General features: G+C 50.3%; 1 protein-coding gene across 1 annotated transcript; it reads left to right on the forward strand.

The window, feature by feature from the left end:
• The first annotated feature begins 909 nt into the window (after nt 1–909).
• Nucleotides 910–4,465, forward strand: LOC107303285 (UAP56-interacting factor). The gene is made up of 7 exons (XM_015832502.1): nt 910–1,026; nt 1,143–1,264; nt 1,471–1,537; nt 1,969–2,012; nt 2,094–2,168; nt 3,037–3,148; nt 3,746–4,465. Exons 1-7 carry the CDS (start codon nt 949–951, stop codon nt 3,839–3,841), a joined length of 594 nt encoding a protein of 197 aa, XP_015687988.1. The 5' UTR covers nt 910–948; the 3' UTR covers nt 3,842–4,465.
• The last annotated feature ends 22,084 nt before the right edge of the window (nt 4,466–26,549 follow it).

Here is a 26,549-nt window from a genome sequence, read left to right on the forward strand (position 1 = left end):
CCCCTCCCCTCCCCTCCCCTCCCCTTACAGCAGCTGCCTAGAAGGGGTCAAAGCTCCTTGTGCTAGTAGTTTAATAGGCGAGGAAAGTGCCTGGGTTCCCCCCCCCCACTTTCAAAATACTTGGGGTACCATGGCCGATCTCGCTTCCGGTAAGCATCCTCCCACTGAAATGTGAGGATTTTTGTGCTTAACCAAAGAACAAAATGTACCATTATGGTAACTGACCCCTTGCAACCTGCCTTACCTCTCCCTGCTGGGCGTCGGTGCCTGGGGAGTGCCAGGGAGAGTGTGGGGCAGCTGCCTCTGTGCCCTCTTTAGATGACATCATCCAGCGTAACCAGCGGGCCCAGCCGATCCGGAAGCCCTGGCAGCAGCGGCAGCTGAAGACCCGGAACGGGGCCTCTGGCAACGGGAGGCCTCGATTCCAGAGCTGGGGCCCACCAACCCTGCCAGGTGGGTGGAAGGGACCGGAGAAGGAGAGAGCCAGCCAAGGGGGCTGGTGCCCTTGGCTCTTTGGAGAGAGGCCTCCCCAGCAAGGGAAGGCTGAAGGAGCTGGCATCGCCACCCACTTCGAAATTGCTGGCAAAAGATACAGGAGCAGAGGGGTGCCGGGGAGCACATCCTAGGGGGTTCCCCTCGGGGCAACTGGGTTTTGGGTGGGCTTGGCAGGTATTAAAGGTCCCCGATTTTGAAAAACCTCATTTGAAAAACTCTTTTGTGGACGGAAGCAACCGGGTCGATGAAAAAGAAGAAGAAAGTCTTGGGGTCTGGAGCAATTCCTGCCAAGAATGGGGGGGGGCAGGGGGTGTCAAACACTGGATGAATCCCTCTGGGATAGGAGGTGGAATACATTCTACCCAGGAATCCAAATCAAAGGCTGGCGTTTCCTTAGGATTTCCCAAAGGATTTAGGAAGCCCCCCTGGACCAGGAAGCCCTTCTGGAGCAGGATGAGTACCCCAGGCCCAAGAGCAGCGGGGCAGATGCAGGGCAGGAGCCCCCTCAATCGGCCACCCTTTGCCCAGCAGGTAGGAGCAGACCCCCCCCTCCTCACCCCCCCTTCCTAGGGGCTCCGAGTTGAGGAAGCGCAGCCCTGCAGAGGCCAGAGCAGCCGAGGTGGTGAGTTGCTGGGCGTCTTTTCCAGGACAAGTCAGGGACAGCCCCCCCGGGCAGGAGCAGTGATGGACCCCCCCTGGACCCTCAGCCAGCAGCACCCGCAAGAGCCGAAGCCTTCAAAGCAGCAGGGATGTCGCTGCCATTTCGGAGGTTGGTGGGTTTAGACGTGATTCACGAGGCTTCAGCATCCAGGTGAGGTGGTGAGGAGAGGGCAAATGTGAGGCACTGGTTGAAGGTCCAAGGAGTATGTAGGCGTACCCCCAAACTTTGTACACACTTCGGTTCAGATTGCAGATTTGAGAATAGCATCTATGGCTGTATTTAACTGGAGACCCTTTTCTTTCTGCCAACCGCAGACCCTTCCGATTAAACCAAGGACGAGCCTTCCTCCAGAGCCAAATCAAATTTAACTTCAACAAACGGGTCAGTTTTCTTTCCTTAGCATTTTTCCACTGGCATATTTTATTTTCCTTCACTTCTTGCACTAACTCTGAAAATTCAGTCCCCATTATTTACCCATTTTAAAGATGAGGAGTTGAAGCATAACCAGCTGCTTTACTACTGTTTTTTTTTTCCTTCTCTGCTGGAAGCATCCAGACATATGTGAATGAGGTCCAAATTCTACTGTATTGCTGCTCAATACGGTCTGGCCTGTGCCTTCCACAATTGCTGTTTCACGACAAGCTGTCTTTGAACATGGATGCTGCATTCATCCATGTATTTTTCCACACGTTTGTCTAATTCTTTTAAAGTAATCTAGGCGGGTATGTAACCTGGAAGTCTTCCTGTTTTAGCCATTTAACAAACCATTTTGTTTTCATTTTTTATGCCTGCCCTTCCTGTTCCTTCAACAGCAAATCAAGTCCAAAATGGAGCAGAAACTTTCAAGGGTGAGAAGGTAAATAAACAACAAAGAAGAGACCTTGTTCAACTTTGTCACTGTCTACACGGATTAATGATGGCTTCGCTCTTCTGGCAGGTGGAGAACGCAGCCCACTTCTGGAGCGGTCCTGACCGTCTCAGTGTCCAACCCCCAGGCAGGCCACCTCCAGGGGTATGTTTCCTCCTGAGACACTTGGATTTGGGGGCCCTGGGACCGTGAGTCTTGGACCAGTAGCTCTTTTACGTCTGCGTTGCCTCTGAGATCTGCAGGAGGAAGTCTGTGGAGATTCTCAGTCATCCAGGTCAGGGTCGTCCCAATGATGCTTTTTCAAGAGGCAACTGGGCTTCGTTTTTCCTTGAAGATGTTTCTCTTCTCATCCGGGAAGCTTCTGCCGTTCTGACTGAACGGTGGGGAATGGAGTATAAATCCTTCCTGTCTCCACCATTCAGTCAGAACTGAAGAAGCTTCTTGGATGAGAAGTGAAATGTCCTTTCAAGGTAAAACAAAGTCCAGCTGCCTTCTGAGAAAGCACCTTTGAAATGATCTGCAGGAGAACTTTCCACTGGCAAGCAAGGGGGGCACCGAGGATTTTCTGCCACACACGTAGTCCAGGGGTTGGCGTCTCTGAATCCTCGTCAGCTTTGACACCACCAGGCATCCCTTGCTGTGTCAGCGGGTGAAAAAGAATAACGTGGCTTGGATTTTAGGAGGCATACTTATTTATTTATTTTATTTATTGAATTTATATACTCTTCTGTGGACGGAAGCAACCGGGTCGATGAAAAAGAAGAAGAAAGTCTTGGGGTCTGGAGCAATTCCTGCCAAGAATGGGGGGGGCAGGGGGTGTCAAACACTGGATGAATCCCTCTGGGATAGGAGGTGGAAGTCTAATGAATAAATAAATAGATTTTGAAAGATCAGATTAATCACCAAATGGGACGGCCTGTTTTTTCACATCTCTGCAGTCCAGTGTTTCTCAGCCTTGGTGACTTGCAGATGTGTGGACTCCCATTCCCAGAACTGTCTGGCTTTTTTGCAGGCCGGGAGCAAAGCGACCCTTCCTGAGAAGGTGGAACAGGCAGACCCCGCAGCTCCGCCGGCAGCCGAGAGGAGTGACGCTCAGATTCAACTTCCGGGCTATGGCTAACCAGGTAGAGAACTCTCCCAGGGCAGAAATGACCCCACGGGGACCCTGGAAGGGAAGGAAAGAGAGGGCTGGGCGCCCTAAGTATTTTTTCCAGATGAGATGAAGATCCAAATCGGATATTTTGGGGCTTAAGCGATGGGTGCGCACGTGTGAGGGATTGGGGCCATCAGTCCTATCACCTGATGCTTGATGGAGATGGATGATGTGACCTTCAGCAGAAAAAGGAAAGAGCAGTGTAGATTCCCAGTCAGTTCAGTGGGATCTTTGGCGATCTTTTCCTCCTGGAACTGCCTAAGTGTTTCCCCTACTCCATCGGGGTTTCTACAAGTCCAGACTATGCAGCTTTGCAAAGAAGGAACTGGATCAGAGAAGTGGTCCAGTCTTGAGAATTTAAATAGGGTTTTCCACCTGGAGCCTCCCTGGCAAAGGTTTCTGGGAGTTGAAGTCCCAGAGGAAGGCCTTCGGGATGGGGAAGGTTGGACGAAGCTAATTCCCATTCAGGGAGGGATCCTTCATGCACATCTGGCTCCTGTTTGGGGAATTTCCTCTTACCTTCTCTCTACAAACGCAACTTGGCACCAATTATGTCCTTCTTCTTTAGACCAGCGTGACCCTGAATGAGCGATTCTCTGGGCTGAGGCACGAACACCATTTTGTGGCAGAACGCAATGCAAGCCGGATGGTCACTCTGCCGTAGCCCCCTTCCTTGATGGAGTCAGGCCAAAGGTGGAAAGAGGTCAGCCCTCCAAGGCCACCAGTTATCTGGGACTTACCTGGGGATGACCCTCATCAACCGCAGCTGGGGAGGAGCCTTCTCAATGGAGATGGTACCTTCCAGAGATCCTACTTTCACCTGAGCAGTGGCTCCATTCTAGACTGGCCAAGCCTGAAGGCACCTGCTAAGGAAGCTCTCCAGCTCTTGGTCCTCCCCAGGAGAAGGCTTCATCCTCAGCGTCTGGTATCTCCATCTCTGCCTCTTCACAGCCTCATGTGGATGGGAAGGGTCACCCGGGTGACTCAGCTGAACCCAAAATTCCAACGGTTGCTTGTTTATTTCTTCGTTTGGCCCGGAAAGCCCCTTTTCAGCCTTGTTTTGAGGCACCCACATCCACCGGATTGGGGTGATGACATCCCCTCTGTAATGCAGTCCTTGTGCAAATGACGTAAATTGTGCCATTTATATAAATCACATCAAGGGGTGAGGAAGTCAGGACATCTGATTTCATCACTGTGTCTACCAGATGCATCTATTTGGGAGAATTGTGTCAAATTTTAGTAAACTTTATTCTTAGAAGGAATAAAGCTACTTTAGAATCTGAAAGAGTGGGGCGATGCTTTGCAAAATAATGGAGGGCTTCCTTCTTAAAGCTGCTTTGCTTCAGGCCAATTTTTTAGCCCGCTTACTTGTGAGCAACAGATGCTGCTGCATTGATTTTCACCTACACCGGCAGCTTTCTTGGGGACATTTCCCGTTTTCTCTCCCTTGGCTGAGAATGAGGAGAAGGTCCAGCCAAGAGTCCGATGCACTGCTTGGACCTGGACTGGGCTTTCTTCTGCTGGGTGCAGAATGGCCATCTCACCACTCAGTCTTGGACCTTCCCTCCTCCATCAGGTTGTAGTCCCCCAAGAGTCCCGTTCAGGCCCTTCCATTGCTGCTTTCCTTTCAGCAAAGCCACAAGCCCTTCACCCGGATTGCACTAATCCCCGTGCCTTTTTCTTACTTTGGCTTGAGAGTCATGGCACTTGAGCAAGCGGGACAGCCCACCTGCCTCAGCCCCCCTAAGCAGGACCTTCATTGCCTGTGGGGAAATGCAGTTGCCACCAGGGGGCAGCAGCTGCCAGCTGTCTTCTGAGCGTTCTTCCTGCCTGCTGTTCTGCTCCAGGTAGAAACTTCTCCACTTGGAAAATGATAATAATAATTAAAAAAAAAATCTCACATTTCTCTTTCCCACAATGGCTGCAGCGTCTCAGGACTCAAATCCATTCTATTGTGGAGAAAGGAGCCACATGCAGCACCTGCTAGAGAAAGCTGCCATCAAAGGCACTGGGTGTTCCCGAGTGTCCTTGCATTACTCCATTTTAGCATGCACTTATTAAGACTTTAACATTGGCGAATTAATGAAGCCTTTTTAAAAGAAGCTTCAAACTCCTTGGGGATTGTCTGATGCCGCCTTCAGGGAGGGAAGGAGGGTGTGTGTGTGTGTGTGTGTGAGAGAGAGAGAGAGAGAGAATGTGTGCGCGTGAAGCAGCCTTTGCTTCCTCAGCTGCTCAGTTAAATGGTCCGGAAGAAGGAGGAAGCATCTTCCCTGCCGGCCTTCCCTGCTCACAGGTTCCTCCCAAGCAGCCGGTTGGTGGACAGCCAAGAGAGGCTCTCATAAAGATGGAGCTTGCTTGGCTGGCAGCCACCCAGCGCTGCCATCTGTCAAGCGCCTGGCAAGCAAAGCAGAGCGCGTAGCCAGGGCTGGTCCTGCCTGCCTCCCTGCGAGAGAAGACGTCGCAAGGCTCCCCTGCTAATGGCTGCCTTTCTCACAGGAAGCTCAGCGGCCTGGAAAGGACCGCGAGACCCACAAAAATGTCAGCCACCTGCTCTGCTCCCCCCCCCTCGCCTCGCTCACTTCCTCCCAAACTTCCGGCCTCCCCCTTCTCTTCTCAAGCTCATGGAAATGGGTGCAGTGTTAAACCCCCCCCCCCAGCTTTCCATCTGAAGGTGGGGAATTGGGTGTGTGTGTGGGGAGGGTGTATCATGAAGGACTTGGTAAGAGAACTCGGTGCCCTTGTCAGGGGAAAATGACACCCAACCCAAGGAAGGCTTCAGACATCACATGTTTCTCCAACGCCCGTTTCGAGCAGTGACTCAGTCCTGCCCTGGGGTTTTTCAAGTCATTTCTTGCTGTTTGGAAGAACCTCAACTCTTTAAAGCTGAACGCCACCACCCCTCCCTGATTCTGCTCCTAATCAGACCTGATCCTCCACCCCCAGGACGCCCAAATGGACATTCTTCCCCAAGATGGGGCCAGGCCACACTAAGCACGAGGAAACGTCAGTGCAATCACTAGCTAGGAATGCTGCTTTCTGTGGGATAGGCAAGGCTGCTGGATCCCAGCTGACTCTCTATACAGACCGTAACAAGGAGCCAGTGAAATACCTAAGCATTCATCTGCAGGCAGGAGCTTTAGGGCAGGGGTGGGGAATGATGGGCCTTTTGGAATTCTGGGAGTTGAAGTCCATAGGTCATAAAGGGGCCATCCTTCCCCACCTCTGCTTTAGGGGATTACAAGGGATTGATTAGGTGCCACCAAATTGGCGTTGACCTCTACCAACCATGTAGATCAATTTTTCTCCAGGAGGAGCTGTCCCTAAACCTTGTCATCCAGGTTTTCAAAACCGTAGTCCATCTCCTAGGAGCCAGAGCTACCGTGAATTCATCTTGTCTTCTTATAAAGTCCTGAGAGGAAGTGTTGGTCCCTATATCTTCTGGACCCCAATTCCCTCTTGATCACCCTCTTGATCAGGTTCTCTCCTTCACTTGTCCGTTTTTTCTCTCAAATGTTCATCATAATTCAGTGTTTCCCAACCCTAGTCATTTTAACACGTGTGGACTTCAATGCCCAGAATATCCCAGCCGTTTCTGGGGGTTGAAGTCCTCACATCTTAAAATGGCTGAAGCTGAGAAACCCTGGGAGAAGGGAACTCTCTGGCTCCTCTCTCAGCTGACTGACTCTTTTCTTGCCCAAGTTGAAAGTCCACATGAAGGGATGCAGCCATCCAAATAATTATTCAAGAAAACTCACTCTCATAGCTGCCAAACAAGACTTATGTGTCTCCCTTGATGTTTCTGGTCACTCAAACCAACTCAGGCATCACCAGCGTGCCCGTGAAGGAAGTAGATTCTTGCCCCAAAGTGCTCCAGTTGGTGTTGGCTTCAACAGAGGCCACTTGGGTGTTTTTGACCCCATTGATGGATACTCAACTCCCAGTTGGGAGAGGTTCTTTTGCAGCTCATCCTGGTCTGTGAAGCTGAAAGCGTTTTGGAGTCAGCCCCAAAGGTGGGCATTCACTGCTTCCCCTTGCCCCTCTTTAGGAAGGCCCCACGGGGTGCCCTCTTCCTCTGGCAGACACCCAGTCACTGCTGCTTTTCCACTGAGAGCCTTGTCAACGTCTCCTTGAAATTTCATGTGCACTTTTGCCACATGACTTAACAATAAATAAACTAGGACATCCCTTTGGAGAAATCAAGTCAGTTCAACTTCAGCAATATCTCTTCTTCTCTAACATTAATGAAGAAAACATGCAGTGAACTGGGATGTAATATTCTGTCTGGATGATTTGTCAATTTTTCATTTGTTATTAAGGCTTCATCTCCTTCCTTCCTTCCTTCCTTTCCTTCCTTCCTTCCTCCCCACCTCACTTTCAGTGTGGATCTCCTTGCCCGTTCTGAAGACCAACTTGACGCCACTTAGGAGAAATGCTTGAGCTGTTTTGGAACTTGCTGTTGATTCCAGCTGCATTTTCCTTCCATCTTGGTAAACGGGCACCTGAGGCCAGCCATGCCCTGTGTCTTCTTTTTGCAAGCAAGACTCGCCAGGGCCGCCCATCCACTTGCCAGCCGTGCTTGTCTGCTTTTAGAAACCGGGGCCTGCTTCCTCTGTCATTACAAGTATTCTTCCTCCATTTCGGTAACTTGCATGTTCGAGAGTTTGTGGGCAGGAAGTGGCCACCCTTCGTTCTCTCTGCTGCCCTTAATACATTTCTAAAAAAGATGAGCTGTAGAAGAGGATGTGATAATTGCCGGGGGGGAGCACAGCCACACAACAGTGGCAGAGATGAAATATACAGGGGGGGGTCCTCGGAGGGGGTGTCACACAGGTCAAGATGGCGGCCAGCGATGCACCCAGAAAAGGGGCAAGGCTTTGAGTGTATAGCCACGGCTGCCATGTTGACTTTTGTTCACAAACACACACAACCCGTGGAGGCATCTGCATCTGGCATTGTGCTAAAACTCACTTGTTGTTCCTGTTTTACTTAGCCTTCTCTTTCCCCTGGAATTCTGGACCCCGTTTAGAACAAAGTTGGCTTCGAGAAATGCCCAGTCCATTGTCCATGCCACTTTCTTGGATGTCATTGGCACTGCCTGCCTGCCCTTTTTGCCTTTGTCCCAAAGGAAAACACCTTCTCAATACCTAGCCCTTCTACCCAGCCCGCTACAGCCTCACAACCCTGTTGTGCAAAACAATGTCTGGGCCTGGAACCCACCTTGCAGAGTAGCCCCCCCCCCCGGGAGACAGAGTCTCCAGGGCTACCTGACATTCCACCTTTTGCACTTTTTCCCCCTGATACTTTTGGAGAGCAGCTTCCCATGAAAAGGAAGTAAAACTGTGGGTGAGCCGACCCACCTGATTGTTTACTTGGCACAGAGCTAAGCCAGGAGTACAAGAATAAAATAAATTGCAGTCCCTTGTCCGCTCTGGTGCTCAGACCGTTAATCTGGCCACAAGCTGGAAATTATTTGCACTCCATTTGCTTGCACGCTTCACTTGTTGGATGACACGGCCTGCTCGGGGCGTCCCTCAGAAGAAGAATTTAAAAGTACAGTCTCTCAGGAATCTTTCTTGTTCTTGGCTTGGCTAGTTTTTTGCAATTTGCTCTTGGTCCAGTCGGAGCTGTTTTGACCTGAACCTCCTTCAGGTTGCCTTCAAGGCCTGCTGACTTCAAGGTCACCTCTATGGAGATGCCTTCGCAACCCTGAGGACCTGGTTTGCTATCACCTTCTTTCCAAGATGGTTTAAATGTCTCAGTCTACTTTAGAAAGAGGGATGTCCCAACCAAATGCTAAGCCAGTCTGATTCTGCAGCTTCTCCACCTAGAGAAGATCAGCCAAGCGGGATGACATACAGATGTTGCAACACCTGGACCTGGGAGGAATTCGTGTGGGTGTCGATTATGCTGCCTTCGTGTGCCCTCAGTGTGTTCTGAGCAAAACTCTGCAATGGAAACATCTGAAAAGCCCTGTCACACCACGCTGGAAGAGCGGCAACTGGTGGTTTCCTTGGGGGAGATGTGGTTCTGATGTGAAGCATTCTCAGGTATTTTTGGCTGCTTTTTCTAAGTAGCAACCAGAGTGCATATTGATCCTTCAGCCACCAAATTGCCCTAAAGTTAACACTTCCGGCCTGAAAAACACTAGTTAAAGTTTTAAAAATTACAATCTCACAACCTTCCTCCCTGGCGGAAGTTGACGGATGGAGTCTTTGTCTTGACTCTTGGGACCTCACTCCTAGCAGCCACCTGGAGGATGCTTTCAGCCCCCCCCCCCCACGTAACCCTCCCCACGGTTTATTTATGCCCTCGGCTTTTAGTCCATTAGGTCTCCATTAGATCAGAAAGGCTGAAAGCTGGTTCGGCTCAGAGATTTGACACTGAGGATATGCAGCCAGCCAGCCAGCGCCGGCAGATAAAAAGCGAGGGGGGGGGGCGCAGCAGCCGGCAAGAGGGACAAAGGGCTCGACTCTCTTTTCAAAGAGCAGAGGCAGAAAATGGAGCCTTTTTTTTTTACTCCACAGCCTCTGGGGTTTCTTATTTTTAGAATGTGCCACCTCACCAGAGGCCGAATTGTGGGCTGGTTCCTTTCAAGCGCTCTCCTCTGCTGGACACGGATGCCAGCTGGGTTGAGGCTGGCAAGACAAAAGCCCGGTGCCCCTCCCAGACAGGGCAGCTAAAACTGGAGGTGGCATTTAGCGCCAGGACCTCTTCGGGGAACCAGGGCTAAAATCTGACTGTTTTGCCCAGGAAGTGAACAACGGAGGCCGAGAAGTGGGGCAGGCGTTTGGAAACTCAGCAGAAGAGAAACGAGCCAACGTGCACTCCTGCCTGCAAACCCCAACCGGCTCAGGATGGAGCCTTCTCTGCCTCTGCAGAAATTCTGTTTGGGAAGAAGCAGAAAACAGGGAGGGGAAACGGAAGGGAGTGCCATGGAAAAGGGCAGGGCCAGCTGGCAGGAGCAATGGCCCATCCTGCAGCCCTGTGTTGCAGTTCCCAGCTGGGTCGGGTGGAAGAGAGGATGCTTTGGGAAATTGGAGGCCAAGCTGTTGCCTCAGATCTCCGTAGGTTTAGCAAGGTTCCAGAGGAAGCGATTTTCAGTAAGTCTGGGGGTCACGCAGCTTTTCTCACGTCCAAAAGAAATCTTCCAGAGATTGCAAAGATTCATCAAGTGAGCCTGAAATGCGAAATTTCAAAACCTCCAGAGCACTCAAGTGTTGTCATCCTCTGACATTGCAAACGCTGAAAAACAGCCGCATAATTTCCTGCCAGTTTGTAAGTCGAAAACAGGTTTAACTTGGCTACCAAATGATGCAAAGTCTTCCTTTTCACTGAAAATGCCAAATGATTCCCCCCCCCCGTTCCCAGCTGTGTGTCACAGCCCTCCCATGCCTAAAAAGACAAAGGGACACACACAGAGACCAGCATCCACACTGACACCCACACTGTCTTCTCCAGGGTGGATTGTTGAGGTTCAAAACAGAAGCGGGTCACCCCCAGAACAGCCAAACCCCACCATCTAAATTTAAATCTCCAGCTCTCCAGCGCCCCAAGCAAATAAGAAAACCCTGGTTTCACAGCCCAAAATAGCACTGGGAGAGAAATGCCCCCCTCCCCAAAAAAACGCAGGCCTTTGCAGAGGCACCAGCTAAGCAGGAGGTCCCCAAACCTGAATGTTTTCATTCTGGGCTAGAAGCTCGTCTGCTGCTATTTTTGCAGACGTTTGGCTGGGATCCGAAGGCTGCTCTTAAGCAGGAAAAGCTGAGTGCAAATTTGAGAGGTAAGTATTTCTTCTCATCTCCCCAAACCACAGCCTGGAAGGGAGGGTTTAAATTTGGCCTTTTTGAGGCCATCTTAAGAAACCTGTCTCCTATTTCTGCACAGTTCCCAAATAAAGAGCTATATCCAGTAGCCTCCGTGTTTGGCTACCCCGCCCTCTGTTCAGTGACAACGCAAGTGGGTCCGGCCCTTCCTTGCCAGGGCAGTCAGTGGGGAAGGTGGCCAGCCCCCTCCTTATCTCCAGGTGGTCTCGAAAGAGGAAGGGGTAGATGTTCTTGGATGAGCTGCAGGCTTGTGGTTGTCGTGAAAGAGAGCTCAACAATGGAAGCAGTGGTCCATACAGGAAGTTGAGCTGAGCCCCCCCAAACGGAACCGAGATTCAGGGTGAAACTGAATATTTGCAAAGGTGTCTTTTGAAAACATTTATCTGTGATATTTCTGATAAGAAGGGAAACTGTGTGTGCACCAAAAAAAAGTGAAAATTGCCGCCCCAAACAGTGAACGATCAGGCTCCACCAGAAGGGAAGAGAAAAAGCTGCTTTGTCCAAAGTTCTGCAGATGTCCTTGAACGTGGAGACTTCTCAAAAGCCACCTGAGATGGTGGTACCACCACTGGCTTCTTCCCCAGGTGCCAAAAACACCACACACACTGCCTGAGGGCAAGACTGGCCATCCTCTGCTCCAGCGTTGACAGCGGAGGGTGGTGGAAACGTGTCCGTGATGTCATTCCAGAGGCCCAAGAAGGTCTGGAGGGAGCTTCGTCTCCAAGGGGGAAGTGGGGAGACAGGCAGCCCTTGGGAAGGGGAAGCGGGAGACATCAGCAGAAGGCCTTTGTGGCTTCCTCCTTGGGCCAGCGAGAGCCAAAGCCCAGGGACCTTCGGATGCTCCTCGGCTCAATTTGCAACCACCTCTGAGGACGGCAAAAGAGGAAATTAGAGATATTGTAGTTCAGGAGGGAACATTTCTCCAGGGCAGTTATTTCAAAACCATTTTAGGTACATTTAGCTTTGTCTTCTGTAGCTTTTAGCCTCCTATTGATTCACTGGAGGTGTATTTGGAAGGCTTCATCAGGGGCACCATGTCCGCTTCAGTCTCCTTGTCAAGGGCTTTTCCTCCTTTGGAAGGCAGAGTTACTCTGAAAAACAGAATATGAAGGCCAGATCATCATCACCATCATCTCCTCCTCCTCCTCCTCCTCGTCTCACAGTTCAACCTTGGGCTGCAAATATTCTCTTCTGGTTGAGAGTCTCCCTTTTCAAATGCATTGACCAGAACAGCAAGCAGCCTGATAGTTACCCCTAGATTTTACAAAGGGGATTATTATATTGCGGGATCCAGTCTGGATCCATCCCTGGGGTCAGAGATTTACTCTTCTGAGCTTTCAGACTTGAGGTCTGTGTGAGCCTTAAGTCTCTGGTAGAAAAACTCGCCATGTTCCTCGGCTCACATCTGTTCAAAAGAGAAGGGAGTCCACAAGTTGAAGGCATAAAGCCCAAACATCTGGCACTGAATTCAGTTTCCTCTCTCTGAATTTTCATTCTCTCCTTCTGCCCCTGCCAAACAACACTGCTGATGTCCACTTGAGTTTTAGGCAGAGGGGATTTAAGCCCCCCTCCCCGCTCCCATCCTAAGTGGCCTGTTATCTGAGGGGAGGGGGCTCTGCAAGGTGGCGGGGGGGGCAGGTCTCCTCCTCCTCCTCTGCTGCTTGGAGGCCGCAAGCGAAGGGCTGCCCTGAAGCCAAAAAGAACCACAGGAATGCAGCTGTCTCTGAAGGGGAGCTGGGGAGGGACGCCTGGCAGCTGAAAATAATACGTCTGCCTGCCGTGCAGGGAAGATGGAGGGAAGGGATCCTTTTGTCCTGCTGGAAAGGAAGCAGATCCCAGGGCGGCACTGGGCTGCAGGCCAAGGCAGATGAAAGGGGAGAGGGGCACCTCAATGAATGAAATTGCAGTCACTTTCCTCACTGGTTGAAGGGGGCAAAGGATTTGGCTTCGGGGCTTAAGCAGGTTCCTTGGTTAGGAAAAAAGGCTGATCTTCCAACCGGGGGAATCTGGTGCCTCACCTGAAGAAGGTCAGAAAGACCTTTAGCTGGTACAGACTAAATGAAGCCCTCCTGCCTGGGGGAGAGGGAGAGAACTGGGGTGGGGTGTTGGCCTTATAGACAGGGGTCTCCAAGCTCAGCCACATTACGACTTATGGACTTCAACTCTCAGAATTGCTCAGCCAGCCATGCCAGCCAGCCATGCTGGCTGAGGAATTCTGGGAATTGACGTCTACAAGGCGCAACAAGGCTGAAGTTGGAGAGCCCTATTGTAAAAGGTGGAGTGGGAGGCTGCTGTGTGATAGCACATTTCAGGAGGTCACCTGGAAGAGACTCAAGAAGTGCAGTCCACCATGCCAGAGTGCGGGACACAGAGCAATGGATTGAAATTATCCTTTCCAGCTTTCCAAGGCTCTTAAAAGATGGTTTTGCTAACCAGCTTGGACGCCCTATGGTAGAGTGGAGCCCATTAGATCATTGTGTAACATTGTAGAATCCTATAACAATCACAAACCCCCCAACCATAATGCCTCTTTCTTCATGCTTGGTGGCTTCCAGATGAGTTGAGACACCAACCAGGAGGCAGTGGAACTTCAGCTCATGGGGGCTGTAGTCCACATCGGAAGAATTTTAGGTTGAGGAGAAACTATTTCCATCCAAGTCCATCCATCAGTTGACCTGGAAAAAGAATTTGGGGCTAAGGGGGTCAGAGTGAGGCCTTCGCCTTCATGCATATGTTCTCAGTTTTCTGGCTTTTTCTTTGGAACCGAATCCAAAGTGTTTTTTAACAAGCATCCTTTCATGTAACGTGAGGGCTACCGGGATGAATTTTCCAGAAGGACAAGAAAAAAAACAAAACAAACGAGAGAGAGAGAGAGATGCTAAAAAGAAACCAACCCCAGACAAAGACTCTTTAATAAAGAAGGCTCCACAAGAGGCTATTTTCTTTCTTAGCTTTAGTCCCTTGGCTTTTCTGGTGGAATTAATTTACAAAGTAAAAAAAAAAAATCCAAAGTATTGAGTGTGTGATTGTAAAATTTCAGTTTATTTGATACTCCGCTGATTCAAGATCAAAGAAGCCGAATGAAATGGAAATTAAAGGAATGTGGTACGGAAGGGGAATGGAATTTAAGTTAAAAATTATTCAAGATGGCTTAGTTTACGTCAGAGCAGACAAAAGCAAAGGATTTTTGTTTTTATTGTCCCTGGTATACAATTTGTGGGTGTGGGAGTGGGTATGTGCACATGTGTGTGTCAGCGGTGAAACTGAACGGGAGTTAAACTAGCAAAAGACTTTTAACCAGCATTGCAAATTATTCTCTCCCAAATAAAACTCAGATTAGAGTCTGGTTTTTCTGAAATTCCCAGCTGAAACGATCAGCACATTTCTTATCTGTTGAATTCATAGGAAGGGCTTAACCAGGTGGGTTGTCAGCCTGGGGGCCGCCTGCATTACCCAACAGGTTGATCTCACTTAGTTGCTCTTTGAAGGTGGGGAGAGAAGGGCAAGAGGCCGGTGAGGTTAGCAATCTCTTTTTCATCAGGCTGCCCAACATCTCCAGGAAGGAAGACGACAGAGAGAAGCCCCTGCTGTCTCCCACTACCTATCCATTCATTCATTCATTCATTCATTTATACTTTATGGAGTTGAGAAGTGTGGAAATTGCACTCTCTTAGCAAGGCGTATTTACTGTGGTCTCTCTCTCTTTTGCTAACCCCCCTGATTTTGAGAAGAAAAAAAAAGGAAAAGAAAATGACTGCAAAAGCTCTTAAGAGCTGGAAACAAAGAAGTAGATCTAAAATATGGAAGTAAAATATGGAACTAAAAAAAATGTGAGCTTCCCAATTCACAGCTTTTTCCCAATATGTGTTAAAAATGAGACTTGCTCTGCCAGAGTTTCAGTGGCATGACGTGAGTATTAACTCCATCCGGTGCATACAGAGGAACTCGGCTCTCATCCTGATGAAATTTCGCCTAAGCTCTTGCCGAAAATCCACCGGTCGGTCTACGTTCCAGATCAGCGGTTCTAACCTTCCCGCTTCTGCAGACTGGTGGCCCTGGCCGGTGGTGGTGGTGGCAGGGGAGAGGGGACGGTTTCATGTGTGCACATGGGGCTGTGCACGTTCGCCCATTGCTTGCGTGGCCTTGTTCCCAATGGGCCACAGGCCGGTACCCGTCCATGAACTGGAGGGGGCTGGGGACCCGTTCTAGATGATAAACCCTCTTTCTATCTTGCTGCAATTCAAGGTGAGCTAGAACTTCAAGGGAAAGTCAGTCCAAAACAACGTTGTTACCACAAAAAACCATCACTGCCTCATCTCGGCTCTCCTGGAGTCTGGGACCGCCAGCACCTGTCCCCACACCAACAAAGTGGACTTCCCAGCACTGAGATCAAGGAAAGTCTTGGCATACATTTCTGTGAAAGAGTCCCCATTCAGGTTTTACAGGATCTCCATCTTGGAAGAGACGACCCATTCTCTGGAGGTCGAGTTCCCTCTAACAGCCTGGGAAGAAAAAAAGAGAACAATGCCCAACCTCAAACTGCTCCCTCTTTTGCTCACCCTTGGCAGGAATTTCCACTGCACTTATCAAATGCTTTTTGTGTGTCACTAACACGAGGAAGTTCAGCGCTTCCCTCTGCAGCCTCTTTTACTTCCCTCTCTGCTTTAATGCTTCCCTTTCATGGAAGCAACTTGGTCGATCTCCCACGCTTGCCTTAAGAAAGACCCGATTTGGGGCATTTTGCAAATCTAAAGAAGGGAGAGGCAATTCCAAGATCAAGTTCCTAGGTCAGAGGCAAGGAGGGCCAAGTCACATTTTCTGTTTTTATGAAAGCAAAATTTATGAAAAACCAACACAGACTTGAAGGTCAGATTCGATAGCAAGACATGATAACTGGCTAACTGTTCAAGCCTCTTTTTTAACTAGTTTTATTCTCTTAATTCACCGGTCATACAGATAGGCTAAGTGGAGGCGCTAGAGGGTGCCCCGTTTACACACAGACCAGGAATGTGGGTTCACCTTAGCTGTTGAGTAGGAAGGGGGCAGAGATGGAGCTTCCCTCTTCACTCTCCAGAAGTTCAGTGTGTTAATGCTGATTAGGTCTTTGGAGATGACTATGGCCGCATCAAGAAGCAGAGACACCCAGCATCAGTGAGGGCCCCTCTTCTCAGTTGTAATATTTCTGTAGTGTTGGCCAAGTTTTTGAGTATTGCAAGACGATTCGCGGGCCTTCCTCCTCCTGTTTTGCAACTTGGGCAATGGGGAGAAAGTCCTCTGGTTGGGCTCAGATACTGATTTACACAAAAGTGCAAATAATAGACGGATCCAGAGAAATAAAATTTGTGAACAAGAAAAGTTCCTAACAAGCATGTAAACATTAAAGAAAGAGGGGGAAAGAGAAAACTAAAAATTAATATCTATACAGGTAATTCATTTTAGAATGGATTTTTCATTATTCACAATCAGCCATTTCCTATTTTGTTGCTTTCAGACGTGTTGTACCAAAAACTCTCAGAATTTGGGGAACCCTCCGGATCCTCTGTTTTCAAGAGGATTATAGCATTCAGTCAAAGTTGAAACCAAACTTCCAAATCAGCTTTACTGCTTAAGAGTGTCTTGACTTGTCTGAGTTCAGACTGAATTTGATGTTCTTCATCCACCCAACATAATTTCTGATCCTAAGATGGACATTCCTTCTCTCCAGCTCCTAACACGGGTCATCCAATGGAATCCACTGATCTGAAGCGGTACCAAAATGGACCTAGAGAATTCAGATCATCCAGAAAACCTGGAGTTGGGAGCAGGTGGACAGTGGGGCACCTGGCCGAAGAACGGACAACCCCTGAAGCCCTGTTGATGGGCCAGAATGATTTGCTTTTGCTTGCTCCTCGTGGGTGGAACTGTTAGGGTGGCAGTGAAAGCTTCAGGAGGGCCTCCTCTCTCCTTGAGTCGTGGGACCCAAGGGAGTTGGGCATGGAAGGAGATGGCCCTTGATCTCAGAAGCTCACAAAGGTTATCCTCATGATCATCCTTCTTCCTCTGGCAATCATCATTGGCTGGTGGCAATCGTGGTTCCTTGATAAGAGATCAGACCCAGCTCCTACCCGGATTTTTCTCTGACGTGTCACAAAACCCTTGCGGCAGAAATGTGCGCCTTTAACTTTGCATATCACTAGCTTTATTCACATCTTCTCTCTCAAGCTGTTAACACAGCAGTTGGGCAACGTTCTTTGGGGGGGAAAGCACCCAAACCACATCCTCCCATTTTGTCCCTTTTCATCACCTTTTAAGTACATTTCTTGAGGCCCCAGGAAGTGGGAAGGGCTGCGACACAAAACAGCAAATCAGACGTGGAAGGTGATGTGATCCTGTATTATCAGTAGGCAGAAGTCATTCTTAATTCAAAGAAGGGGGTCAAAGATCAGCTCATCCTCCTCTTCCCCTACCAACCATATCAACCCCATTGTACAGAGAGCAAATCTCAAGGTTTTCCCCTGCAGGGAAAAGGCCTAAAAAGCGATTAGCTGATGGTGGCCATTGTTTACTGGACTCGTGATGGGGGGGGGAGGGGGGAGGGCTAGGCTACAACTGGGAATTTGAGCCTTCTTCTGCAATGTGCCAGTGCTGTACTTGGAGGGGTGTGTGTGTTCTAGATAAAGTCATAAAGTTCCTCAAAAAGGAATTCTAAAAGAATCCCAGTTTAAAGGAAACAAACTTGAAATTATGTGCCTCCAGAAAAAAGCACAACCTATACTTTAATTTCTTTTGTGTTTAAACTTAGAACTCTTTGCATCCCTTCCGTGTTGAAGAAAGACAACGCACACATATTATTTCCAACTGACTATTATTAGTGTAAGAGTTCACTGTTCCATAAATCATCATCAAGAGAAAATATGTACAGGTTGTCTTAAAGCCCAAATACAAAACTGTTCATTGGTTCATAATCTCTTTTTAATAATTGTTCTTAGCATTTGTCCTCGTTTGTTGAAATTCTCTTCTCCTATCCCCATTTCTAGCAGGGCTATTTGGTGGATTGTTTTTGTAGCATTGCTATTTTTCCTTACTAAAGGCACTTAAAAAAATTGTTTAAAAGCACTTCTAAGATGGCAGTTGGGCTTTCTAAACCCTTCCCCATCTGCTCCTGGCCTCCAGCCCCTCTTTGCCCCAGCCTTGATCTCCAGTGGAAGACTTGGAGGGTGAAGTCCTGGGCCCATATTTCTCCTGGCCACGTTCTCCCTGCTGCTGCTTTGGACTTTTCTCGCTCAGCTGGGTCCCCGGAGGACACCCCCCCCCCCCGTTTCCCCTCCATGAGCCTGGATTTTCTGTTCCCCCAACAGCTGCTGAGCAAGCGGCTCTCGGCCCGGACAGCTGCCGAGGGACTCGTGGCGTTAGAAGAGAGGAAACCCCAACACTTGTTTCCAGGAACAAAAGATGTTTGATCGCATGTAATCTGTTTTTGGTTTGGAACGCTGGGGATTTTGCTGACTAGTGAACATGCACCACCTGGCTTTACACCAGGGTGCCAGCAGGGTCTAGTCAAAAAAAGTCAAGATGGCAGTCACAGTGATGGGATCAAAGCTCTCCCCGGTTTTTTTGGTGTATCAAATTGTTATAGCTACTACCTTGGTGTGCGTTGTTTTTTTTTTTAATTTATGGTGTCCTGTGGATGCCAGAAGGCAGAGCTCCAACTTCCTTGGGTGAACTCAGCCCTTGCAGCTTCTGGACTAGCTGAATATGTGCATCCACCAGTCGTGGCTTATTGAATGATTGCCTTTGAGCCACCCGTGGTTTATGGGATGTATAGACCAGAAATGAAAAAAAAATGGAGAAGCTCCAAAGGATAAACGGAACAACAGCGTCTTTAGAAAAAACAGTGGTTCAAATCAAGCAAACTTCAGAGAAGGCAAATGGATGAGAAGGAACAGCTGGAGGTCTTTAAGGGGCACTTGGGAATCTCCAGGTCTGCTCCATCTGCGACTCAGTGAAGTTCCGAGTGACCAGGCACACGAGGGACCCACAGAATTTTCTGAATCCAGATCAGGCTGCTTGTGATCCCATCTGAAGATCTTTGAAGGACTATCAGAGAGACTTCATCGTGGTTTTAGCCCAGGCTGTCTGTTTGATTGAACCTTTTTAGCTGTTTTTATGTTCCCTCTAGTTTTCTACCCCACGCAGTGTCCACTGGTGTCAGGGGCCAATACATTTAAATAAATAAAAGAGATATTTGCTTTGGTTTGTTCTTAAGAGAGCAGAGTCAACCGACGGCCCCTGTGTTTGCATGCACAGAAAGTTTATTTAAAGTCAGTTAGGCTTGTAGGTAGACAGGAAGTCCCACGTGAGCAGAATATCACACTTGCCCTGAGGCTGGGTTTACCAAAGGAAGCTTAAAACGGTAACAAATCCTCCAGTCCTGCTTTCTGCAGAGCCCACTCCAGTCCGATCTTCCTGCAGAAAAGCAGCTGGCAATCCTGCCCAAGAGGGCTGGGATTGTTTGCTCCCCAGCTCTGCACATCCTGGGCGGAGACCAAGCACTGACAGCCGAGGAATCCCGTGACAGGCCTGCCGTGCTGTGGCACCCGTGGCAAAGTGGGGGGGGGGAGACGTTTCCCAGCGTGCAAAGTCCAGGGTTCTTCACTTGGCTGTAGCGCTCCAAAACCTGACATTCCAATATTTTACAACATTTCTAGCTTTAAATAAAGTGGCCTTACTTGGTGGTATCTACCTAGCATGCTCCGGATTGATCTGGAAGAAGAAGTAGATGCCACCTTGAAGGTGGATCAAGCCATGGCCTGCTTAAGCCGGCATTCAAGGCCAGCCAACAGTGTGCTGGAGACCTCTCCTTGGCACAAGAGGCATCGACCGACGCCGGTCATCTGTTGGGTTTCGGGAGAAGCGTTTTCCCTAGGAGAACGCCTTTGGGCCCTTTGCTACCCACGGATGGGCCCTTCTTGGCCAAAGAGCTGCTGGTCCAGCGCTGCGCGAAAACGGAGCGCGGAGAGCGCTCGGACCAGAAGCGGGAAGGCGAAGAGGCGCAAACGGAGCCAAGCGGCTGGGAGGAGCGGAGGGGTCGGAACCCAAAGCAGCCCCGGCCCTTCCTGGCAGGGGGAGGGCAGCGCTCAGGCGGGGGAAAGACCCCCCTGGCCCTCTCCTGGCGCCCGCGGGCGCAGCGCTGAAGTTCGCTCCAGCCGGGCCAACTGGGGGGAGGCCTGCCAGGATCGCGGGCAGCCCGGGGAGCTTCGGGGGGGGCGGGGCGGGAGGGAGGCGTCCGGGATGAGCCGAAAGCGCCCCGAGAGACCCCAAAGCGCCCCGCTCAGCTGGGTCGAGACCCCCACTTGGGCAGCCCCGTCCCAGGCCGCTCTGGCCGCCCCCTCCAGCCCAGGCGGGCGCCCGGCACGACCCCCCCCCCCGCGATGGGGCGCTTCCGCGGCGGAGCAGCCCAGCCGGCGCGGCAGCCCCCCGAGAGCCGCGGGGCGGGGGCNCCGAGCCGTGAGTGGCGCAGCGGCGGGCGGGCGGGCGGCCCGAGCGGGAGATGGGAAGGGGAGCCCGCCGGTCCCGGCTCAGCCCGAGGGCTCCGACGGGAGCGGGCGCAGCTCTCCGGGAGCCTCCAGGGCGAGGGGCAGTCTACCTCGGCCGGGACTCGCAGCCCCCTCGCAGGCAGAGCCCCGGGCGGCGCTGCGCCCAGAGGCGGCCGGGCAAACGGAGCCCGGGGCTTCCCGGCGCTGCAGACGGGCGGGGGGCGCGCGGGCTGAGCTGGGCGGGAGGGGGGGAGGCTGAGCCCCGGAGAAGAAGGCCCGCCCGCCCCCCCCTCCCCGGCATCTCTGCGGCTCTCCCCGGCCCGCCCGGCCTTGGCAGTCGCCGGAGCGGCCGATCCTCCCCGCGGGTCCCGGGGGAAACTCGGGTGGGCAGCTGGGAAGTTTGGAACGGGGTTGCCGGCTCCTCACCGGCGCTCGGAGCGGCTTTTCGCGGAGGTTGGTGAGGGCTGGGACGGGGGGCTGCAGGCAGCGGGCTCCCCCCTTCAGTGAGGCCGCTGCACGCGGCTCTCCCGGCCCCACCCGGCGCTGGGCACGAGGCCCCGCGGGGCGGCTCAGTCCGGAGTCCGGGCTGCCCATCAGGGCAACCCCGGTTGGCTTTCCCCCCCCACCCACCCCCGCCCTTTGCTTCCCCAAAGCCAGCAGTCGAAGGAGTCGCCCCCAGACCCGCCTTTAGTGCTTGGCCAGGGATGCCGCGATCTCTGCCCCTCCGCTTTCCGGGGCGTCCGTCATCCGGAGGGGGTGAAGGAAACCCAAATGAATCTTCTTGCGGGTCTCGGCTGGGCAGCTAAAGGGGGGCCTCTGCCTCTCTCTCTGTGCTGCACCCCAACATCTGGGCTCCCCGGGGCTCAGATATTAGGGTGCAGCACAGAGAGAGACGCCGCCCCCTTTTCAGGCTGTGCCTGCCGGCATCGCATTCAGGGCTGGGGTGAGCCTCCCCCCTTGAACTCCCTGAGGGTTTTGCCGACACCCAGAATCAAAAAGAGCTTCAGTGGTGATAAAGTCAAGGAAGTCGAAGCACCCCTCAAAGTTGGAGGCTCTTGGGTGGGGTTTCTGCAGCACCCCCTGGATCTGGGCTGGGTCCACGGAGCTCTTGCACGCGGGGAAGGTGGGCCAGCCTAGCTAGAGGAAAGATGTGGGTCGCAGGAGTCCTTCTTGGGGGCTTGTCCCCACCGGGGCTCCGTTCTTCTGGCTCTGATGCTGAGTTTCTCAGCCTGGATAACTTAAGACTTGTGGACTTCAACTCCCAGAATTCCCCAGCCGGCCATGGGGTATCCTCAGCTAGTTAGCTGGGGAGTTCTGGGAATTGAAGTCCACAAGTCTGACAGTTGCTGAGGTTGAGGATCACTGCTCTGATGAATTCCCTCCTTTTTGATGCCGGAAGCCTTAATTCTAGCTCAAGGGTCAGGGCTGAAGCCCTGCTGTTTTCGGGGAGGGGGAGACGTCCCCTCTGGTCCCCAGGGCATCTTCTTCAATGGGCTGATTCAGGCTGAAGTTTCTCAGGTCAAGCCCTCCTATAGACCCACCATTGAGCCTGGCAAGATAAGAGTGCCATTCTCCTCCAGAGGAGGGGGAAGGGCTGCTGGGGGCAGCAGAGAGGGGAACACCGATGGGAAAGGCAGACACCCCGGGGACATTTGATGTGCCCAGAAGCAGGGAAGGCGGCCCTGAGCATTTGGGTCAAATGCCGGCACTTCTGCACACGAGGCTTCTCCAGTAGCTCCTTTCATTTCTTTAGGATTCCAATTTATATAACCTCCATCTCTCATTTATGACTCTGGGCAGCTTACAGACCATTTCTCTCCTCTCTTTTTGGCTCCGTGCCTGCTTGCATTTTCCCGTCAAATCTCAAAACTGCAGCGTTTCAGAGAGCCTGTGAGCTTCAGCCTCAGAGCCAAAGCATCAAAGGGGGGGGGGAGTTAGGACCCCTTTGGCTCCTGAGACACAGCTGCAGCCAAGCTGCATCCTGGCTCCCAAATTAAAGCCTTTAGTAGAGACTAAATTCAACTTCAGAAAATTGATTTCTGGTTTTACTCTTGCCTTAAGATGTTGCTTCCCAAAAACACTATCGATAACTCCTAAAACAAGCAGGGCCGACTGGCCTGAGCAAACTATGGCTAATATATTGCCTAATCCCTGTGGAATGTGAGGGCATTGCCCCAAACGGTGCTTCCTGTTTTTATTCTTTTCTGTGGATGAAAAAAAAAAAAGCTGTTCAATACAAGAGGCGCCTCAGAATTTACCTTCTTGAAGCAGCTGCATTGAGGGGAGCTAGGCGTGAGAAACGAAGCAGAGGACGTTTTTTAAAAAGGGATTTGGATGACTGTTCTTTGTTTTTTTTAATGAAGAGAGCCATACTGGTCTCCCCCCCACATGACTCTCTCCGGATGGCCTAGACTACAAGGGCAATCCTGCCAACTGGTTGGGGATAATGGGAGCTTAGCCGGACACCCCGGGAGGCTGGGAATGGTGGCCAGTGAAGGAAAAGGCTACACACACAAGAGTCCGCTTTCAGAATGAAGAGGATCTGGCAGCCCCATGGCAGACTAGCAAACTTTCATAAAAGTTCTGCCTTTTAATAAAATTAGCCTGCCACGGGACTGCCACTCCTCCTGAACTTTGGATAGCTTTGGCTCTCCTCTTGCAGGCCTGGTTTTGGGAGACTTGGGGAACAGAGTAAACTTGCTGAATGTTAGAACTTTTGGGTGAAGTAAAAAGGGCCTTCGGGACTGTCATTGATGGGACACGTGACCGAGGGGTTTAAAATTATGCTGCAAATGTTGAATTGCAGTTGGGTTCCGTTGCATGCTCTCTAAGGAGATTTTCTGCTGCCATCATCTGGAGAAGCAGATTCCAGGAGGCTTCCTCGCCGTAAGCTGCCCGCTCGTCCCCTTCCTTGCTCTTTGGAAAGGGTGCCTTAATCCTCCCTCCCTCCTCAGTTCAGGGTTATTTCTCTGCCTGCTGACCATCTTTTCTTCTGCTGGAAATCTGTGCAGTCCTGTATATTACTCATGAGTAAGAGTCTTACATTCAGTGGGATTTACTTCAGAAAACTTGTGGAAGATTGCAGACAGCTCAGAGACAAATCATTTTGCTTACTTTATTATTTCCATATTGCTGTATGTGTGTTTTCGGAAACATGGTAGTAAAAAATGCTTATTTGCCAGAATTACTTCTGACTTGGTATGTCAAGCTGATGGAATTGACTTGCTGGGACTTCTTCTGACTTGCGCTTATTGGAACATTGTCCTAGCAAAGATCCTTTATTTTTATTTAGTTCCTCATTCTTGGTTGATGTAAAGCAGATGTGGAATATTTGGGGAAGTTAGAAATGCAGTTAAGGCTGAGTCTTATCTTGCAGATGTTTTAGGAGAGTCTCTGAAAATACCACAGGGTGGGTTGTTTTTAGTATGAGTGGTCTTAGCTATCCTCCATCTCTCAAATAATGTATTCCTTGGTCATATCTCACTTATGACTTAAAATGCTATTGGAGATGTGTCTGCTCATTCACCGGCCACCTGGATAATGTCCTTGTTAGGGCTAATCGAGATGCACAACAACATGGATTTATTTTTGACTTCTCCACTCTGCTTAGGATGTGAAGCCAGGAAGAAAACTTCCTTTCCCCCTGCCTCTAGTTGTGATGGGAGTTGTAGTCCAGCCAATCTGGGGAAGGGCTGGTTTCAGAAGATGGTAAGCAGGCAGATTTATGCCAGATGCTACATTTGCCAGTTGGTAGCCACAAAAAAAAAAAACCCACCTACTTTGCTGTTAATGCAACGGCATCATCTCAAACATGTTTTTGCAACCCATTTTAATTCTCCTTCTGGTGCAGATATTCTGCATTTCCCGTTACCTCTGATATTTCACCTACTGGATATTTGGGCTCCTCTGCTTTGACTACGGGAAGCCAGCAGGATACCAATAGATAATAGATAATCTTCCTCTTTCCCTGCCTTAAATGGCAGCTGTGATGGGGTTCATGGCAGTGTGTAGAACGTGTGTTTGTAATACATTTTAACTGGTGCTTTGACTGTGCACTGAATTTGTTTTGCAAGGGCTGAAGGGTTCCTGACAAAGGAGGCGAAGAAGCTGCGTTTCTTTCAGCCTCCCTTCCTGTCTCTTGACAGGGCAAGTCTGCCAGAGCTAATGGCTGTAGCAGCTGGCAGAACTGGGGGGGGGGGGTGTAAGGGGAGGGGCAGGATATGAACATGGTAGTCAGCTGACCAGGCCACAAGCACTGCTTGATGCAAACGATGGGAGAGAGTGCCCTGCAATTATGCAAAGGTGATCCAGCTCTGTTTTACGGATGGGGCATGTTTTCTTTTAATGTTTTTGCTATGCACTGATCATAAACATAGACTCTAAACTTCTTTCTGAAATTGTAGGAGTTTTGCTCTGTGGAACTCAGTGGCTTGAATTGTTCAAAGCTGGCACTCGCTTCAAAATTATAAGGCGGTTTTAGGCAAGGCGGGCTCTTAGCTTCGCCAAATTTGGAAAGCAGTTATCCCTCTGAAAGGGCAGCTTGCAGGTGTAACACAGTGATAAGGGCTGAATTTTGCAAAAAAAACCCATGCTCAGGAGATTGCAGCTATATAGATGTGTCTGCGCGCATTGTTCTCTCCGGTGTAATACAAATTAAAGTCCTTCCTCAATATGCCCACTTTCTTTATTCTTTTCAATGGAGTGTGGCTTGAAACCAAAAGCCCGGCTGGGTGGAATTTATTGTCAAGAGCTTTGCACTGCATCTGTCCAAATGCTGTCTCCCCCCTTCTCCTCCTCCCAGCCTTGTTGGAGAATATTAGCACCCAACAGCAGTTGTCGAGACAGGCTCTTTTTAAGCCCTCATCCCTCCAGGGCAGGAAAGATGCCCCGAAGACTTTGTGGTGGATGAGAAGCTGCCCTTTTACCCCGCAAGCTTGCAACAAGTGTTCAGAGCAAAGCAAAAGTCTCTCTCTTCCCTACAACAAATGTTGCGAACAGCTGCTGTGAACACACGTGTGCAAAAGAGAACAGCCACACGGCTCTTGGTTGCACTGCACACTTAATGTAGTAACTCAAAATGTACAAGCTTGAGAAACATATTTATTTTATTCATTACATTTCTGTACTGCCTTCCTCACCTAAGTGGCTCTGGGTGGCTTACAACATCATAACAAAACCATATAAACACGTGAAGAGAAGCATAGACAACAAACAGAATCAATGACAAGTAAAAAAAAGAAAAATCAGAGTTACCAATTCAAAATGCTAAAAAGTATCCAAAAAAGGAAATGTTGCTTCTATACAGGAAGCAAAATGGGTATTTTCCATCCACAAAGTAGCACTTTTTTTCCCCTTCTCATCCTTACATGAAGCTACTTTTACATTTTGCTACTTTTTATTCTTTCTTTCCTTCTTTTCCTATCAAAACAAACCTGTCCCAGTCCTATGCTTAAGATGAGAAAAATCCAGGCACCATGACGTTTGAAGGAGTGAAGTGTGCCCTCTTGTCCTTTTTAAGAAACAACAACTGAGTTGCTAGATTCGGCTGCTTTCACCAGAGACCAACTTCTGGTGCCCCCCAAACAATCCCAAGCAGCGATGATGGGCCTGCAAGGCAGCTGCTCTATCCTGGCAGATGTTTTTCTGGGTCTCACTCGGCTGCCCCACGGCCGAGGGAGCCCTGCCAGCCTCTGTGGGCAGCCTTGGGGGATGAATTTGTGTGGATGGTAGCCCTCTGTGGCCTTCTGGAAGAGCGAGAGTCCTCACTTAGACCACCTGGGATGGAGGAGGCCTTTCCTCCCCTGCCACAGCCTTGGCTGTCACCTTTAATGACTTGGCCAGAAACTCATTTTGCTGCGATTCCAGACATGACCTCCACCTTTGATCCGGCTTCCTGCTTGCATTCCTTTCTCAAAATGCATAAATGCTGAGCTCATTCTGGGAAGTGACTCTTCAGGCAGCTGAAAAACTCCTCAAGAGGCCCCCAAGCACCGGGGCAAGAATCCTGCTCAAGGCTGGGCCTCTCCAGAGC

The sequence above is a fragment of the Protobothrops mucrosquamatus genome, unplaced genomic scaffold (assembly GCF_001527695.2).
Source record: "Protobothrops mucrosquamatus isolate PMUCROS unplaced genomic scaffold, P.Mucros_1.0 scaffold4, whole genome shotgun sequence".
In the NCBI taxonomy this organism is placed as follows: Eukaryota; Metazoa; Chordata; class Lepidosauria; order Squamata; family Viperidae; genus Protobothrops; species Protobothrops mucrosquamatus.

Excerpts from the sequence above, each read along its gene's own strand:
- LOC107303285 (XM_015832502.1), top strand. The coding sequence starts at position 949 with ATGAGTACCCCAGGCCCAAGAGCAGCGGGGCAGATGCAGGGCAGGAGC. Across the intron at positions 1,027-1,142 it reads GGCCACCCTTTGCCCAGCAG|GACAAGTCAGGGACAGCCCC; the intron begins GTAGGAGCAGAC and ends CGTCTTTTCCAG. Across the intron at positions 1,265-1,470 it reads ATGTCGCTGCCATTTCGGAG|ACCCTTCCGATTAAACCAAG; the intron begins GTTGGTGGGTTT and ends TGCCAACCGCAG.